Genomic DNA, 16481 nt, shown 5'->3' on the forward strand with positions numbered 1-16481 from the left:
CTCAGAGCACATGTATGTGCCTTTTCCTCCTAGGTATAAATTACAAAGCTGCTTCTCATTGTAGCGCTCGTGAGGAGAGACCTCGTCTGACCCGGCGCCACAGTTATCTGAGTGTCATTCAGCACCTATAAAATCCTCTGTACATCAGCTCTTCTGCATGTGCGATAAAGGACTTAAAGTCAGACAGCAGATCGGTGTCACACCTGCACGTCTCCTGAGGGTGATAGGAACCACCTGCTGTAACGCGACGGGTCTGAAATACCTTCCAGAACAATGAGTGTAATTACTGCGGAGAACAGCTAATATTTTAACACCTACCTCCCCCTGGAATATTAATCACGTCCCACCGGGTATATAATCAGTATATAAATGAACCTTCTAAATGAATCAGAAAAGATCAGTTTTCAAATTTGTCTTAGTGCGGCTGCAGCCATGTCTGAATCAGTCTTGGGGGGGGGGGGGGGGGGGGGGGGGGGGGGGGGGGGGTAACAATGAGCTGCTGGATCTCCATTAACCATCTACTCTCTGTTCTTTGTGTTCAGTAGTTCTGTGCTGGTATCACGTCTGTGTGTGCAACGTATAATCATAATAAACTGACAAAGGTCTTAAAGCTTCATCCGGTCTGAAGGTTTGGATGGTGGGTCCAGGTGGGCGGGGCTTGGTGACTGCTTTGTTGTGACATCACAAAGTTCCAGAAGTCCTGACGGCTGGTTTTAAGGCTCAGTTTCTGAATACAGGCTGTGTGCATTTCTCTGTGGACTGAGGCTTTGATACTTTCACAGTATTAATATAGAAGCTAGAGCTGATCTATAATCACACTACACATGGACACAGACCTTTACACTGGAGGAGCTTTGAAGCCACACCCCCACACACCTGCCTTGCTGCGTTGGTAATGAACTTCCTGGGCTTTAAAAAGTTTCTATACTTTGGACCCGAACTGAAACCCATTGAAAACCAGCACGAAGTGAATATTACTTTAAGTGACAGCGACAATGATCATTTTTCCTGACTTCTGTTTTCACACTTCTTCTGCTCAAGTCAAACACTCGTCTCTAGTTTCTTCAGAAACACATTTTTCTCCTGCGATGGCGCCGACACACCATATGGTCAGAGCTTATAGAGAGTTGCTTGGATCCAGCTCGGCTCAGGCTCCCGGGGCGACTCTTGGTTACTAGGAACCTAAAGCCAGTTTGCACTGAGCGGAACCTGCTGGTCTGAGTCCTTTATACGTGGCCTGACTACGGAGCAATTAAAGGACATACATCCACATACAAATCCATAAGCCTGCAGGGTATCTACTCCCTCTCACTCCCCCTCTCCTCGCCGTTAGCACTAAGCCGCGGCGGCTGATGGTCGCCCGTCTTGTAATGTAAGTTTGTCCAGCTGCTTTCAGGAGCTCGGGGGTGTGCTGCTCACAGGACAGCTGGTTCTCAGGATAGTGGCTGCAAAAGAAAAGAAGAAAAGTCAGTGTGGAGTGAAAGTGAAGGCTCTTCAGCAGCAGGTCTCACGTCTGGGATGATTTTGGATTTAGCAGTTTATGCGGCGGTCGCACGGCAGCTTCTTCAGTCAGGGTTTAGACACCTGACCGAGCTCGTGTTGACTCCGTCACCAGCTGTAAATGTTCCATCAGCCCGACTGATTCTCAAAATTCAAATTGACATTTAGACTGGCGGAGTCAGACAGACAGGCAGGAAGACATATGGACAGACAGACAGAGCAGATGGTGGAGAGACATGTTTACTGTCAGAGCGGGAGGCTGAGGCAGAGGAAGAATGAGAGGGAGGGAGAGATATTTCAGGAGGAAGAGAAGAGCTTCAGGACATAAAACATCCTCTACAGACTGTTAAAACACACACTCACACACACACACACACACACACACACACACACACACACACTCAGAGTGTGTGTTAGTTAATGGGATCAGAGCCATCTGGAGGTTTCCAGAGACTCTCTTCCTCCATTTTATATTCTACAGAGAAAAACTCACATTATCACAGTAGTTTCTATTAGAAACAACTGCAGCGGCTGCAGAGGCAGGAGACAGGAGACAGGAGACAGGAGACAGGAGACAGGAGACAGGAGGCAGGAGGCAGGAGACAGGAGGCAGGAGGCAGGAGGCAGGAGGCAGGAGGCAGGAGACAGGAGGCAGGAGACAGGAGACAGGAGGCAGGAAGCAGGAGACAGGAGGCAGGAGGCAGGAGACAGGAGGCAGGAGGCAGGAGGCAGGAGGCAGGAGGCAGGAGGCAGGAGACAGGAGGCAGGAAGCAGGAGGCAGGAGACAGGAGACAGGAGACAGGAGACAGGAGACAGGAGGCAGGAGGCAGGAGGCAGGAGACAGGAGACAGGAGGCAGGAGACAGGAGACAGGAGACAGGAAGCAGGAGGCAGGAGGCAGGAGACAGGAGACAGGAGGCAGGAGGCAGGAGACAGGAGGCAGGAGGCAGGAGGCAGGAGACAGGAGACAGGAGGCAGGAGCAGGAGACAGGAGCAGGAGGCAGGAGAGACAGGAGGCAGGAGGCAGGAGACAGGAGGCAGGAGAGACAGGAGGCAGGAGGACAGGAGACAGGAGACAGGAGACAGGAGGCAGGAAGCAGGAGGCAGGAGACAGGAGACAGGAGGCAGAGACAGGAGACAGGAGACAGGAAGCAGGAGACAGGAGGAGGCAGGAGACAGGGACAGGAGGCAGGAGCAGGAGACAGGAGGCAGGAGGCAGGAGACAGGAGACAGGAGGCAGGAGGCAGGAGACAGGAGGCAGGAGGCAGGAGACAGGAGACAGGAGACAGGAAGCAGGAGACAGGAGGCAGGAGGCAGGAGGCAGGAGACAGGAGACAGGAAGCAGGAGACAGGAGACAGGAGGCAGGAGGCAGGAGGCAGGAGGCAGGAGGCAGGAGGCAGGAGGCAGGAGACAGGAGCAGCACGTTGTGTTTTACATGATAAATAATCTGGTGGAGGCTCATCGACGTCACATTATCTGGATAAACACACTCACAGTCGCAAACACACACACTCCAGAGCACAGTGTTTGGCAGCTGTTGTCTGAGAAGCACTTTAATGCCACAGTCAGCAGTAATGTGGAAGTTAGCCAGTGTGTGTGTGTGTGTGTGTGTGTGTGTGTGTGTGTGTGTGTGTGTGTGTGTGTGTGTGTTTTGAAGCTTGCTCTTAAGTGGAGCATCTCTAAAATGATTTCCCAGGTCGGTGAATGATGTAATTGTCCCTGCATCACTCACTCTGCACTCACACATTATAAATTCACACACACAAAAAATATAAACACACACACACACACACACACACACATTCTCGTATGGTGTGTGGTAATTCAGTATATAATATTCCTGCCAGCTGAGCTCACTGTATTGTGATGAAAGTTTTTAGTTTTGGTTTATTGACAATTTAGGTCAAACGCACACACACACACACACACCACACACACACACACACACACACACACACACACACACACACACACACACACACACACACACATTATAGTGTGTAGGAAATATTCACCTCTTTGCTTTACTGATGATTTAGGCCACCGACCAGCTGGGGTATGGAGTGTGTGTGTGTGTGTGTGTGTGTGTGTGTGTGTGTGTGTGTGTGTGTGTACCGTACTGTCAGTGTACAAAGCAGCCAACCGCAGATACAGTAGTTACCTGTAGTAACTCTACTTCCTGTTTGATACTGTACACTGCAGCTCCAGCGCCAACAGAGAGGAAGTGAGGGACAGTTTTTATGTCTCCATGACGACAGCTGTGGACAGAGGTTTGATGTTTCCTGGTTGTCAACCTCTCGGGAACACCTCGAGGCACAAACATTCACCTGGACTCAAGGATGAACCCGTTCAGAATTTGATGGTCAAAGGTCAAAGGTCACGGTCGCTGTGACATCACAGCGTGACCTCATTAATGGTCGTTGGAGAATTCACGTTTTGTTCTCGGGTTCCACACTTTCGTTCCTCGCACCAGTCGTCATGGTAACGATCATCATCATCTCGTCGCATTGCGTGCAACAGAGATATGACATCAGGTAGAACAGGAACAGGTAGCGCAGGTGCTGGACTCTGCCGCCGTAACGCCCTGACGGCTTTGCGTCGTGTCTTCCGCAGGATTCCTCCCAACATCAGAGACATCGTTTACTGCACCGGCGTCAGTCTGATGGACGAGGACGTGTGGGAGTTCATCTGGATGAAGTTCCACTCGTCCAACGCCGTCTCAGAGAAGAAGATCCTGCTGGAGGCTCTGACCTGCTCCGACAACACCTTCCTCCTCAACAGGTACAGATGACGCTGCTGTGTCAGTCAGAAACCTTGTATCTACTGTTTCCCTTTGCAGCTCCACTAATCAATATCATTGATTAACATTAGTTAGAAATATCTCAGTCCCAGTCGTCCCTCTGAGAATCTAATAATGTGACTTCCTCCGACTGTCTCTGCGGTTTCAAGAAGAAATTCATTTGCATTTGTATTGATCTGTTGCTGTTTTAATGACATACAGGTGTAGACCAACACCTGTGCACGTTGTATGAACCAGGTGGATTAAAAAGTAGATCCACTAGGGGGCGGGTCAGTTTGGTCAATGCTGGAAAAGCTTCCTTAAAAAACATAGTGGACTCTGTATTATTATTGTTTCCCCTGACGCCTGCAGGTGAGCAGGTGTTGGCCTCCACCTTCAGTGTTTCCATGTGTAATCAGGGTTTCATCAAAGGAACTGAAGTCCATGTTCTCAGCTGGAAGAAAGATGGCGGCTGTTCAGCTGAGGGCAGAAGGATTTTATCTCTGTCAGGATGTTGTGAGTCTCACAGCTGCTGCTGGTTGGTTGGAAGGAGCCGGGGATCGAACCCTCCCTCCTGAGTCACAGCTGCCCGCCGTTCGATCGGTTGTTGGTGTTTTATGAAACACTGAAGCACGAATCAGCTGCGCTATGTGCTGATTTTACGACCTTAGAGACGGGCCTCGGAGATGTTCCTAAATAAAATGGTCTTTAACCAAATTACACAACGAGGCCCGACTGGAGGCTGTTGCCCGCTAACAGGTGACCGTGGTAACGATCAGTTCTCCTCCACCACTTCACATCGCATGAAACAAAAAGAGAAGATTCTCTTATTATATAATTTTTTATCATTTATGAGAATAAAAGGAAAAAGTTAAAGCAGCAGTAATTGATTATTATTTGCCACTAGGGGGCGACACAAGCTGTAAACATAACGTTTGTGTGGCTAATGTGTTAGCTTAGAGTTTAGACATCCGTACACAGAGCAACGTGATCGTCCAGCTGTTACTTCGTTATTCAATTCAGTAAACTTTATTTGGAGCAGACACACAAACGCACAATAAATGTTTTTTTATCTGCAGTAAGTTTCTGCAGGTTTCTACAGACTGGAATGAAAAGTGCACTGGCAATTTGCCCGAGGCCTTACATGTAGATAAATCTAGCCCTGTGTGTGTGTGTGTGTGTGTGTGTGTGTGTGTGTGTGTGTGTGTGTGTGTGTGTGTGTGTGTGTGTGTGTGTGTGTGTGTGTGTGTTATCAGCGGTGTAATTTATCGGGAGTAAGCTGCCACTATCTCTCGTTCAGTAAAATAGTGAGGATGGATCTCACACACACTCAAAACTGTACAGTGAGACACATTGGTGTGTGTGTGTGTGTGTGTGTGTGTGTGTGATAACTGCTATCTGAACATGCAGTACTACCTCTCTGATTGCTGAACAGTTTACTGTGGCTGGAAAATCAATACCACACACAAATACACACACACACACAAAAAAACTCTAACCACAGCACACATTCACACTGATTGGTCACACAGGAAATGGTTTCAGCACAGAGGGATTGTGGGAAAAGAGAGAGAAAATTGATTTTGGGGTTTAATGAAAAGACGGCCGCTACAAACAACCAGCTGACACACACACACACACAGACACACACACAGACACACACACACACAGGGTGGTGTGACAGAAAAATACAAATAAAAAAATGGAAACAGGAAGTAAAGAAAGAAAGATGGAGGTAAACTGTTGGACGAGTGAACATCAGTTTTGTTGGAAAAACACTTTGGAAACTTGGATTATTGTGTTCACACGTCTGAAGTCTCAGGATTGTGAAGCCGAACTTTCTGTTAATCCCTCAATTCCCCCCGTCCCGGACCATCTGGGAGTAATCAGATTACTGTAGCTGTGTGTGTGTGTGTGTGTGTGTGTGTGTGTGTGTGTGTGTGTGTGTGTGTGTGTGACTCATAACAATCACACAAAAACTACAAAATGTCAACGGCCGGGCGACAACTTGTTTGACAACATCAGACAACTTGACCTTTTCTGCCCAAATTACAGACGCAGATACACAGCTGCTGTTTGTGTGTTTGGCATCTTGATTTGTTGTTTCCCTGACGACTGGCTACAGAGATGAAACAGAAAAATAATAATTGTTAATCATCTTTTTCTTCCCCTTTTCCCCAAATATATAATTTCACATTTTAGGTTGGGACAGTTTTTACTGTTTAAGATTCGTTAGCATGGTAAAATGTTATTTACATTGTAAGAGTAGGATGCAGCGCTAATAGGTGAGCAGGCTAGTAATCATTAGCATTTTAACATTTTACACTTGAGTCACATTTCCACCATTAAAATATAATTAAAACTTAGAATAGATTTAACCCACGGCTACGATTTTAGCGTCCTAACTTTTAAAATACAAGATCATGCTAAACTCAAATCCTCAGGTTAATCTTTTAGCATGTTAATACAGTTTATTGATATTTTCTAAGCATGCTAAAACATCTGAAATGTTTGCTATATTTGCATGCTATTAGCATTATTAGCTAGCATTTTACAGTATTATAATCAATTGGATCACACCCACTATGCTAATATAAGTTAGGCTCATATTTTAGTAGCTAACTTACCATACCAAAAGTTGTGCTAAAACAAGATCCCCCACATCACGTTATTAAACTTTACTGATGTCTGCAAGTTTGCTGAAGAAACTTAAACTGTACGGGCTAAATTTTTAGCTTGCTATGAAACATTAGCATGCTAACATTTTACACAAATATTACCATGAATGTGGTCACACTTTTACAGGATGATAGTAAAGTAAAAGTAACTTTGACTCACAGAAAACATGCTATGCTAAAGTGATTCACAAGTTAATATTTTATCATGTTAACAATAAAAAAAACAGCATATTGATGTTTGCTAATATGCTAAAACATTTTGAGGTATATGCTACAGGCTAATGTTTTAGCATGGCATAAAACGAGCGCATTCAGGCCTATGTGAACATTTTTAAATGTACAACCAATAAGCTAATTTTTAGCATGCTAAAGTTTATTTAGGAGAATCTTTAGCATGCTAACATGCAGAGGCTCCATTTAGATGACATTAAAGAAGAAGTGTCTGTCTCTCGCAGGTTACTGAACCTGTCTCTGACCTCAGACCTGGTCCCAGAGCAGGACGTGATCGACGTCATCATCCACGTGGGCAGGAACCCTCAGGGTCGAAACCTGGCCTGGAAATACTTCAGAGAAAAGTGGGACGTCCTCAACGCCCGGTGAGTGACAGAGCGCCGATCGCTGGAGGAGCTGTTCGTGATTTACTGTTGAACTTTAATTGTTGACGAACGACAAACGGAAACACTTACGATCTCCGTCACTGTCTCTGTCTCAGTTATGGCGAAGCGCTGTTCATGAATTCAAAGCTCATCAGTGGAGTCACAGAGTTCCTGAACACCGAGAGAGAACTCAATGAGGTACACACACACACACACACACACACACACACACACACACACACAATGAGGTTCTTGACACTGTGGGGCAGATTCCCACCTTCTGACCTCCTGTCTCACCTGAACTCTAACAAGCTCCACAGCAATAAGATAGAAGGAGTAAAAACAGTCTCATAAAAGCAGATTTAGCCGCTCAGCTTGCAGCATCTGGACCCGCTGACCTGTGGAACAACCCTCTGTGCACTGAGCTAATAAAAAAGAAATAAAACTATATTATTAATGCAGGCGTGAGGCCTGCATTCATTACGCAGCAGAAATCCTATCCTGCTGACCTTGTTAATGATGACACACTGACAAAGCGCATTTTCCCGCATATTAACACAATCGATGATGATGACAGAATATCCTGTGTTCGATTATCTTTAATAGATTCTGTTCGACTCAGTGAGTAATGACCTGTTTCCTGATTTACTCTACTTTATTTAATTTAACTCGTCGGCGTCGACAGTTACATTTGTGGAAGTTTTCATTTCAAGTCAAATCTCAAATCCCACGAAAAGACCCAAAACTATGTTTTCTCTTTAAGGGCAGAGTTTCACTTTCCTACAACAGCTGGACTCTGACGTTTTAATCAAACCAAGGGAGGAAATAGTCGTGGCTCAGGTTTTAGAGGACGGTCTGGTCTTCGCTTCGCGTCACCAGCTGTTCCCGCTCCTTACCGTTGCGTCACAAATTGCAGCTCCTGTTGCCTAGCAACTTTGACAACACTTAACTTTTTTTCTCAAATTCTTCAGGTTTGGTTTTAGCAGTTGTACCGTGAACTGTTGAACTGAGCTGAAACACAATACTTACGTTTAACAGTGTAATCCTCAGGCTCTCTGTTTATTACCGGTGCGCAATGAATCTTGGGATACGTTGGACCTGTTGGACGTCTTCGTGCGTTTCTCTGCTGCATTTGAAGGAGCTTTTGAAATGAGAAAACCTCGTCTGTCTTCAAATGCTGCTGAGCTCAGATCAGTTCACCTTTGGTTGGGCTCAGCAGGCAAAGTGGGGGGATGGACCGCGGTCAGTAACAGGCAGGTAAATCTGGCAAAAGGCAAAGTCCAAAAATGGGCAGGTTCGAAAAACACAACAGACAATCCACCGGGGGAGCGAGCCGGTATAAATAAAACTAAGAGCCGATTAGAGAATTGGGAACAGGTGAGTAGGTGGATGGGGAAGAGGAGGCTGAAAGGCGGGAAAGCCAGGGGTTACTGCAGGGCAGGGTGTGAAATGGATTTAACAACAAGACGAAAAAGGGAAACTGAAGCTACAAACTGAATTTCTCGTTTCTAAAATTAACCACTACAAAATGTACATTTTTGAAAAGCTCTGTTGTGTAATTTTGACGTGTTCCTGCCTGTGTTGTCCTGAAAACGAGAAAAGAACATTTAATTATTATCAGAGAAGTTATTGTTTAATAATCTGCTCACACGGTTTCCACAAACCTCTGTGATGTGAACTGAAAGAAATGCAATCAGCGTAAAGGCATCTATGCTTGTTTTGTGGCTGAGAGGATCTTCACTTTATCATCACGCCCGTCATTTAATTCCTCTGCTAGGACACGTTTTATTTGGTATAATGAATTTCACGAAACCCAGAGATGCTTCACCCACAGGAGACAGAAATAAAATGAAAGCAGGAGGAACAAGCGAGAGGTCGAACGCTACAGAGGACTGACAGAAAAATGGTTGTTTTGAATCCAACTTACCAACGTTCACAACCTGACATTTTCCACAAAAGAAAGTCGTGCGTGTTTCTGAATAATACGCTTTTTTTTCCTGATGAATACTTTCTGTCTTGATGTGGTAACAAAAAGAAAAGAAAAAGCAGCCTCAGTGTGGGCTTCTGTGTCAGAGAAGCCTCCGAACAAAACCACCGTGAATTAAAATGAGAACCCTGAATACAAATACTGCAGCAAATGAAAAGAATGATGTGCTTTTCGTTTTTTGTGTGTGTTTGCTTTCCTGAAAATGTTTTCAGAGAAAAGTAAAGACGGCTTCCGCCCACTAAGCAAATCTGAAAATGTGTCTCACAGAGGAGAAAAGAGGGGAGAAGAGGAGGGAGGAGAGTTGAAGGAAATAGAAAGTGAAATTGTAGAATGGAGGAGAAGGAGGGAGAAGCAGAGTTAACGATATGAACTGTATTAAAGTGAGTTGAAGGGATGGATTTCCTCCCGCGCTTCGCTGAATCTGTCAAACTCTGAACAACACTAAGTTTCCTCTTCAGTCCTTAACTTTGAAAAAAAATAAATTAATTCTCTTCTTCCTTCAACAAAGTTTCTCTATCGACAAAAGAAAGTCTCTTTAAGTTTAATACCTCACCTCTCACGCTGGAAACTTTCCATTTAATTACCTTCCTTTAAAGCAAAGTTTCACTTTGATATGTCGTCTTTCATGCTGACAAGTTTACCTCTAATTACGAACCTTTAAAACAAGTTTCTCTTTAGTTATCAACCCTTTAAAAGACAGTTTAGCTTTAATGACTCGCAGTTTATTGCCGTGATGTTTCTGTTCAACTGTCATTAAAAGGGAAATTCTTCTTTTACTTAAACATCAAGAATCCTGTGGTTTTTAAGCTGATGACTGCCTGAGGGTTTGGGGCTGAAATAAGATACACTATGTGGCCAAAAGTATGTGGACACCTAATCGTTGCATCAATTTCTAGCAGGTGCTAACAGATGTAAAAATCAATGGATGAACATTTGCATTTCATCGACTTTTGTTATAAAGCACTTCAGGATCTGAGGGAAACAGGCCTCATTCGACTTGTTCCTTTATATAGCTGCATCGTTACCTTGGATACCGTGTGACCAAGCTCTACACACGAGATATAAAATATAAAAATAATACAGTTAAGTCACTTATCCCCAGTCAGCTTATCCCCAGACTGTGAGCCAGGTCTGATCACCAGGATCAGATTCAACATCTGGTGGAAGGTCTGAAACCAAAAGGCTGTTATAATGTCAGTGTGTATAATACAACTGTCCACATACTTTTGGCCATGTAGTGCATGTATCTGAACAACTGCAGGCTTTGACGTCAATCACCAGCATGTTGTGATGAACTCTTTAGCATCGGGGGGCAGAGATTATTTCTCTTTCTTTCAAAACTCTCATATTCTAATTACTTTATCTGTCATCTCCTTTTCCTTCCTTCCTTCCTTCCTTCCTTCCTTCCTTGTCTTTCCCTCTTTCTTGTCCTTTCTTATCTCAGTTAAAGGAGTTCATCCAGTTCGGCGGTGTGGGGGCGGGGCCTGCTCTGCCACGGGCGCTGGAGATCGTCGAGGGCAACGTGCGCTGGCACCGCCTCCACCGACGCCAGTTTTACCAGTGGCTGCGCAAACCTCCGGGCCCCGCCCTCGGCTAACGCTACGCCAGCTAGCTCGAGCGAAGCGACTGCACACTGACTGCTAAGCTCACGCTAATGCACTGCTAGCTTACAGATGCAGTCAGATAGATTGAAACAAATGACTGGATGAGAAGAGAAAGACCGACCTGACTGGTTATTCAGCTGGTTTCTCTACTGGTTTTGTTTTTAAACTTTTTTAATTTCAGATGGATTATTTTACCTCTTCAACAAGTGGCTGATGTGGTTAAACTGGTTTCTGTGCTGTGAAAAAGTAAAGACACATTTAAACGAATAAAGCTGAGAGCTAGCCTTTAAGTCACTAGCTTCAGTCTGCTAACTAGCAGCTAGCTTCAAAACTAGCTACAGAGAAAAGACATGAATTTAAATCATAACAGACGAACTTTTCAAACTTTTAACATTAAACATTTAAGTACTTGATATATTATTCCAAATGTCGTCAATATCTTATAATTATGATGTGAAAATTCTTGAAAATTGGCTAAATCAACCATTACAGGAGCAGGTGGCTGTTGCTAACGTTGCTTTTTGACTTCTATATATGGTCAAATCTGTTTTTATGGAGTTTACTGCGCACTTCAAACTCTCCCTGCTGACACAGTTTATTATAAAACTCTAAAAACAAAACAAAACAACAGTTTGACACAGATGTTAAAGGCCAAAGCTTCTAATCACATTAGCAGCTGTGCAATTAGCCAAAACACCCTTGAGCAATGCGGTGAGTTCGCTGTCCTGCTGTCTGCCTGACAGCTTCTCATGTCTGAGCTAAAGGTCTGAAAATGAGAACCGGACCAGAGCAGAACCCAGAGCGTATCACTCTTAAAGGAACAGTGAAGACACATTCATCTCTGTAATGTTCTGTATTTTGACTGTATAACCAAAGTGTTTTCAGCCCCTCTCGGTTCAAATTCAGATCTCTCACTAACCAGAGACCCATGAAAGTGTAAACCAGACGTTGCTGCGTTAGCTGCATTGAACCAGCTGACAGTAAAAGGCACGTTTCCCAGCAGTGAGCTGGATGTCGATCATTGAGCTGTAATTAACACTACATGGACTCGTTGTCCTCTGATCACAGCTCTCAGGGGACTCATTCAGACTCATTAACTCTCCGCGGCGTTCAAACTGCTTCAGCTTGAATCTAAAGAGCAGCGTTATGTTTTTTCATGATCAAGAAACTCCAGCAGTTTGGGAAAATATCAGCTGGTTTTCAGAGGCTTTTGTTGGCGCTCAGCTTCAGAAATGTACTTTCAATATAAAAGCTCATGATAAACTTCAAAATTTTAGCTCCAGACCACAGAGAAGCCACATGTGGAAGAATCTTTTTCCTCTGAAGAGCTGTGATGTTCTGGTCTTTTTTTTAACAAGCAGAAAATTGGTTAAAAGTGAAAACAAACTAACGAGGCAGAAACAATGTTCTCACATAAAAGGCATGATGGGATTTAGGAAAACTGTAATGGAGACAGAATCTGACAAGACTTAATAATTTGTTTGAAGTTAGATCAATAAACCTGAAAATGAAACGTTTGTCAGCTTTTACAGAAAATCCTTTCGTAAAATTGAACAAAAGATCCAATTTTTATTTTATAGTCTCTCATGAAAAGTATTGAACTGTGTCTCCTGTGCAATCTATAAACTTAAAGGTCCCATAGTCCCTTCAGTCAGCCAATCAGAACAGAGGAGGCTCTCCTCTCTTCTGATTGGCTGACTGTTTTCTGAGTGATCCAATAAAAATATAGCAGATTTCAGGTAAAAACACTCAGAGAAACCAAATCCTGCAAGGTTTGGATGGTGGGTCCAGGTGGGCGGGGCTTGGTGACTGCTTTGTTGTGACATCACAAAGTTCCAGAAGTCCTGACGGCTGGTTTTAAGGCTCAGTTTCTGAATACAGGCTGTGTGCATTTCTCTGTGGACTGAGGCTTTGATACTTTCACAGTATTAATATAGAAGCTAGAGCTGATCTATAATCACACTACACATGGACACAGACCTTTACACTGGATGTACGTTTAATGTTCCTACCTCATATTAAGTGGAACAACCAAATGATTATTGAAATACAAAATAAAAAATCACTTTTGAAAGCAAGTGTACAAAGTGCATCGCAGTCAGAACAAACACAAAACAGCCACAGAAAAATCTACCAAATAAATTAAAAAGAAAGATAATCCAAAATTGTCGATTTTTACAACACAGAAAACTTAATCAGAACAAGAATAAGATGCTTCTTGCCAAATGTCTTCCTTATTTCTTCTAACTGGTATTTTCTTCTTCGTTACCTTTTTCTAATAAGAGAAACAAAACAGAAATAATATTCCCATAAATTACAAACGCACAGGTCACATGATCCAGGGCATTAAGCTTTGCTCTTCCTTAATTTCAAATGTCAAACTTAACAGTGTCAGCAACCACTCCTTTGTTCACGTGTTCGCTTCTCTTTTTTTAGTCATAACTTTAGTTGTAAATAAAGATTACAGTCACCATTTCGCATCACTAATGTGCACAAGTGTCAACAGAAGGATTTTAGTATTAAAAAAAAGTAACGTAAATGCTCTGGGCATTATTTTTTTTCTTACCATTTTTACCCTAACAAGTATATATTACACAGTTACAGTTCAGTCACAAATGGTAGAAAGTAAACATGGTATTAAACAGAAATAGAGAACGACTTTGGACACACCACATGTTAAAATAGTTTGCCCAAACTCCACACACATAAAATCTGTCAGCCAGTGAAGTTTCTCCTGATTTAGTGACCTCGTAAAACCTGCCAGTAACTCCTGAGTCGGACTAAGAAGGACCTGACAGATAGAAGAGACTGTACAGAGAAACCGAGAGGAGTCAGGGGACTGTAAACGACGTGACAACCTTTCTGACTGAGTGTAACCTTGGAGATCAAAACCATGACCAAATAAAAGAAATAAAAAAAATAAAAAAAACTCAACAAGTCTCTGTGGTTTCACAAAAAGCACAAAACCCAGAAGGTGTTGGTTGAAAACAGATCAGCTGCAGCTGCTGGATAGAAACTAAAGTCGCAACAACAAGCACTACGTTTTTTCTCAGTGGTTAGTTTCAGTCAACCCTCCTGTCCCCAGATGGAAGAATAAATGAGATGACTTAAAATGGAGGATAATAAAATTGGGGTAAGGAAATGACCGACGAGACGACTGAGACGATCCAGCTTAGAGAAACACGTTGAGTGTCACTATACGCAGATGATGCCGCTTTTTAAATGACTGTTCGTGTGGGGACGTGGCGGATTGACGCTCATCATCAGTGGACTTTTACAGCTCGATTGAAGGTTGGACAGAGTGATGGACTTTACATTGTGATTTGTTTTAGTCTGGTGAATTATTCGTGTGACGGATAAAGACTTTATGTGACGATGAATTTTTATGGCGTGATGGTGGCTCCTGAGTGCGACGGATTCTTCGGTGGACAATAATCGTTTGTTGCGATGGATTTGATGGTTTCTAAAGTGCGACAGACATTTACAGTGACAACTTTTTACAGCCAAAACTGTCCACTGGGTTTTGGCAGCGACGGATTCTGCTATGTGACGGGATATACGACGCAACAGACTCAGCGATGGCGTGATGTAATCTGTGGATCAACAGCAGCATGGATTGTACAGTATAGTGGACTCTACAAGAGTCTCACAGCATGACGGATTTTATGCTACGATGGATTTTCCCAGGGTGTGGATATCTTCTGTCCTCCTCTGAGTTTTGTTGGACTGAACTGTGGCGCCTTGAGCTGGACACAAAAAGCACCGGAAATATCCACCTGTATGAATTTAATTTTGGGGGCCCAACTCCAAAGATAAGACTTCTAAGAACTTTTGGAAAATGAATAAAACGACTCATAATGAACTTTTGGAAAATAGTCCAGTGCGTTGAACCTCCGTCCTATTGAACAGACTTTTTTGAAGTTACTCCTCTTCTGTTAAGATCCGGCTTTGATGTTAATAACTGAGCCATATATGAATTAATGGGCCCGCCTGCTTCTATACGCTGTGTGTGCAGTGATGTGTGCGTGGGCGTGTGTGTGTGTGTGTGTGTGTGTGACGAAGACGACGACGATGAAGATAACAGCAGCAGCGGTGGCGATGAAGACTGTTGTGCCCGTCATGATAATTAAAATTATGATAATTAAAATGATTATGATTACGATCAGGACTGAGGCTGACGGTAGCTCTAATGATGATGGTGGAGTCAGTAATGATAATTGTTGATGATGTGAAAAAGCTTATCAGTATTATTATAATTATTATGCTAATCATTCAGTGCATTTTGAATCTTTAATGTCCTGTCAGGGAAATTTGGTTTACAGACACAAAGCACACGACAAATCTGCCCCATGTACAAACAAACACTGTAACTGACACGAACCTGATGTTTAAAATGTGGAATTTGAAGATGTTGACGAAGATGGTGTTCGCCATGATTATGATCATAATGATGATGAGGCCGACTTGGGACCAAAATGTGACGGGAAGTTGCACAGAAGAATTTAATCCTACTTCCTGTTTGCCCTGCTGTGGTTTCCTGTGTTTTCTGATTGGACAATATTAAAATGGTTAACCTTGTGTGTGATTCACTCTGAGTCCCTACTGCAAATTACAACTGTAAAGTTTTCCCTTAATAATATCCTTGAACGAGCTTTATGGAGTTGTGAAGTGGGAGGGGCCGGTCTGCTGCGTTCATGACACGTTGGAAAGTTGGAAATTACGGATTTGAACACATGAACAGGTACAATTTTTTGGCGGAAATTTACAACAATCATTGCGTCCTCTGTTGTTAATTAAACAATTAATTTACTGTTGTATGTGATATATTTACATTCTTAATATATTGATGTTGTTTTCACAAGAGATGTTTGTAATAATTGATATTAGCCCACCAGTCTACTCCAGCTTCATTGATATTAATATGATCGGCCACTGATGTGATGACGGCGCTGTGAGCATCCATGTTGTTTCTGACGTTCCCACTCAGAAGTTTCCAAAGTTCCCATCGTCTTGAACGCAGCATTTATCCCCACTCTACACATGTTCCCACTATTTTTAATTTCTCCCAACAGCGTAGATTAACCTTTAGCTCCCGCCCGCCTTCAGCAACTCATGTGACAGAACTGTAAGCTTGGTGATTGGATGTTTCTTGCCAGAATGCACCATGGGAATTGCAGTTAACTTCTCCCATGAAAATTACGTTTTCACAAACTCATACTTTCAACTTTTTCATATGGTCCCAGACTGACTCCTTGTTCTCCTGGTCTCTGTAGATATTTCTTTATGACTCTGGCTGGATGTTTGGACTCGACTTCCTGCTGCAGAATGAGTCTGGGA

General features: G+C 43.4%; 1 protein-coding gene across 1 annotated transcript in view; it reads left to right on the forward strand.

Moving 5' to 3' along the window:
- The window catches only part of LOC130163510 (thyrotropin-releasing hormone-degrading ectoenzyme-like), a 147151-nt gene extending 131429 nt beyond the window's left edge, over nucleotides 1-15722 (forward strand). The window contains exons 17-20 of the mRNA XM_056367772.1: nucleotides 4114-4281; nucleotides 7413-7553; nucleotides 7670-7751; nucleotides 10985-15722. Of these exons, the coding sequence (XP_056223747.1) occupies nucleotides 4114-4281; nucleotides 7413-7553; nucleotides 7670-7751; nucleotides 10985-11137 (544 nt within the window). The 3' untranslated portion in view covers nucleotides 11138-15722. The remainder of the gene's footprint in view (nucleotides 1-4113; nucleotides 4282-7412; nucleotides 7554-7669; nucleotides 7752-10984) is intronic.
- The last annotated feature ends 759 nt before the right edge of the window (nucleotides 15723-16481 follow it).

The sequence above is a fragment of the Seriola aureovittata genome, chromosome 22 (assembly GCF_021018895.1).
Source record: "Seriola aureovittata isolate HTS-2021-v1 ecotype China chromosome 22, ASM2101889v1, whole genome shotgun sequence".
Taxonomy (NCBI): domain Eukaryota; kingdom Metazoa; phylum Chordata; class Actinopteri; order Carangiformes; family Carangidae; genus Seriola; species Seriola aureovittata.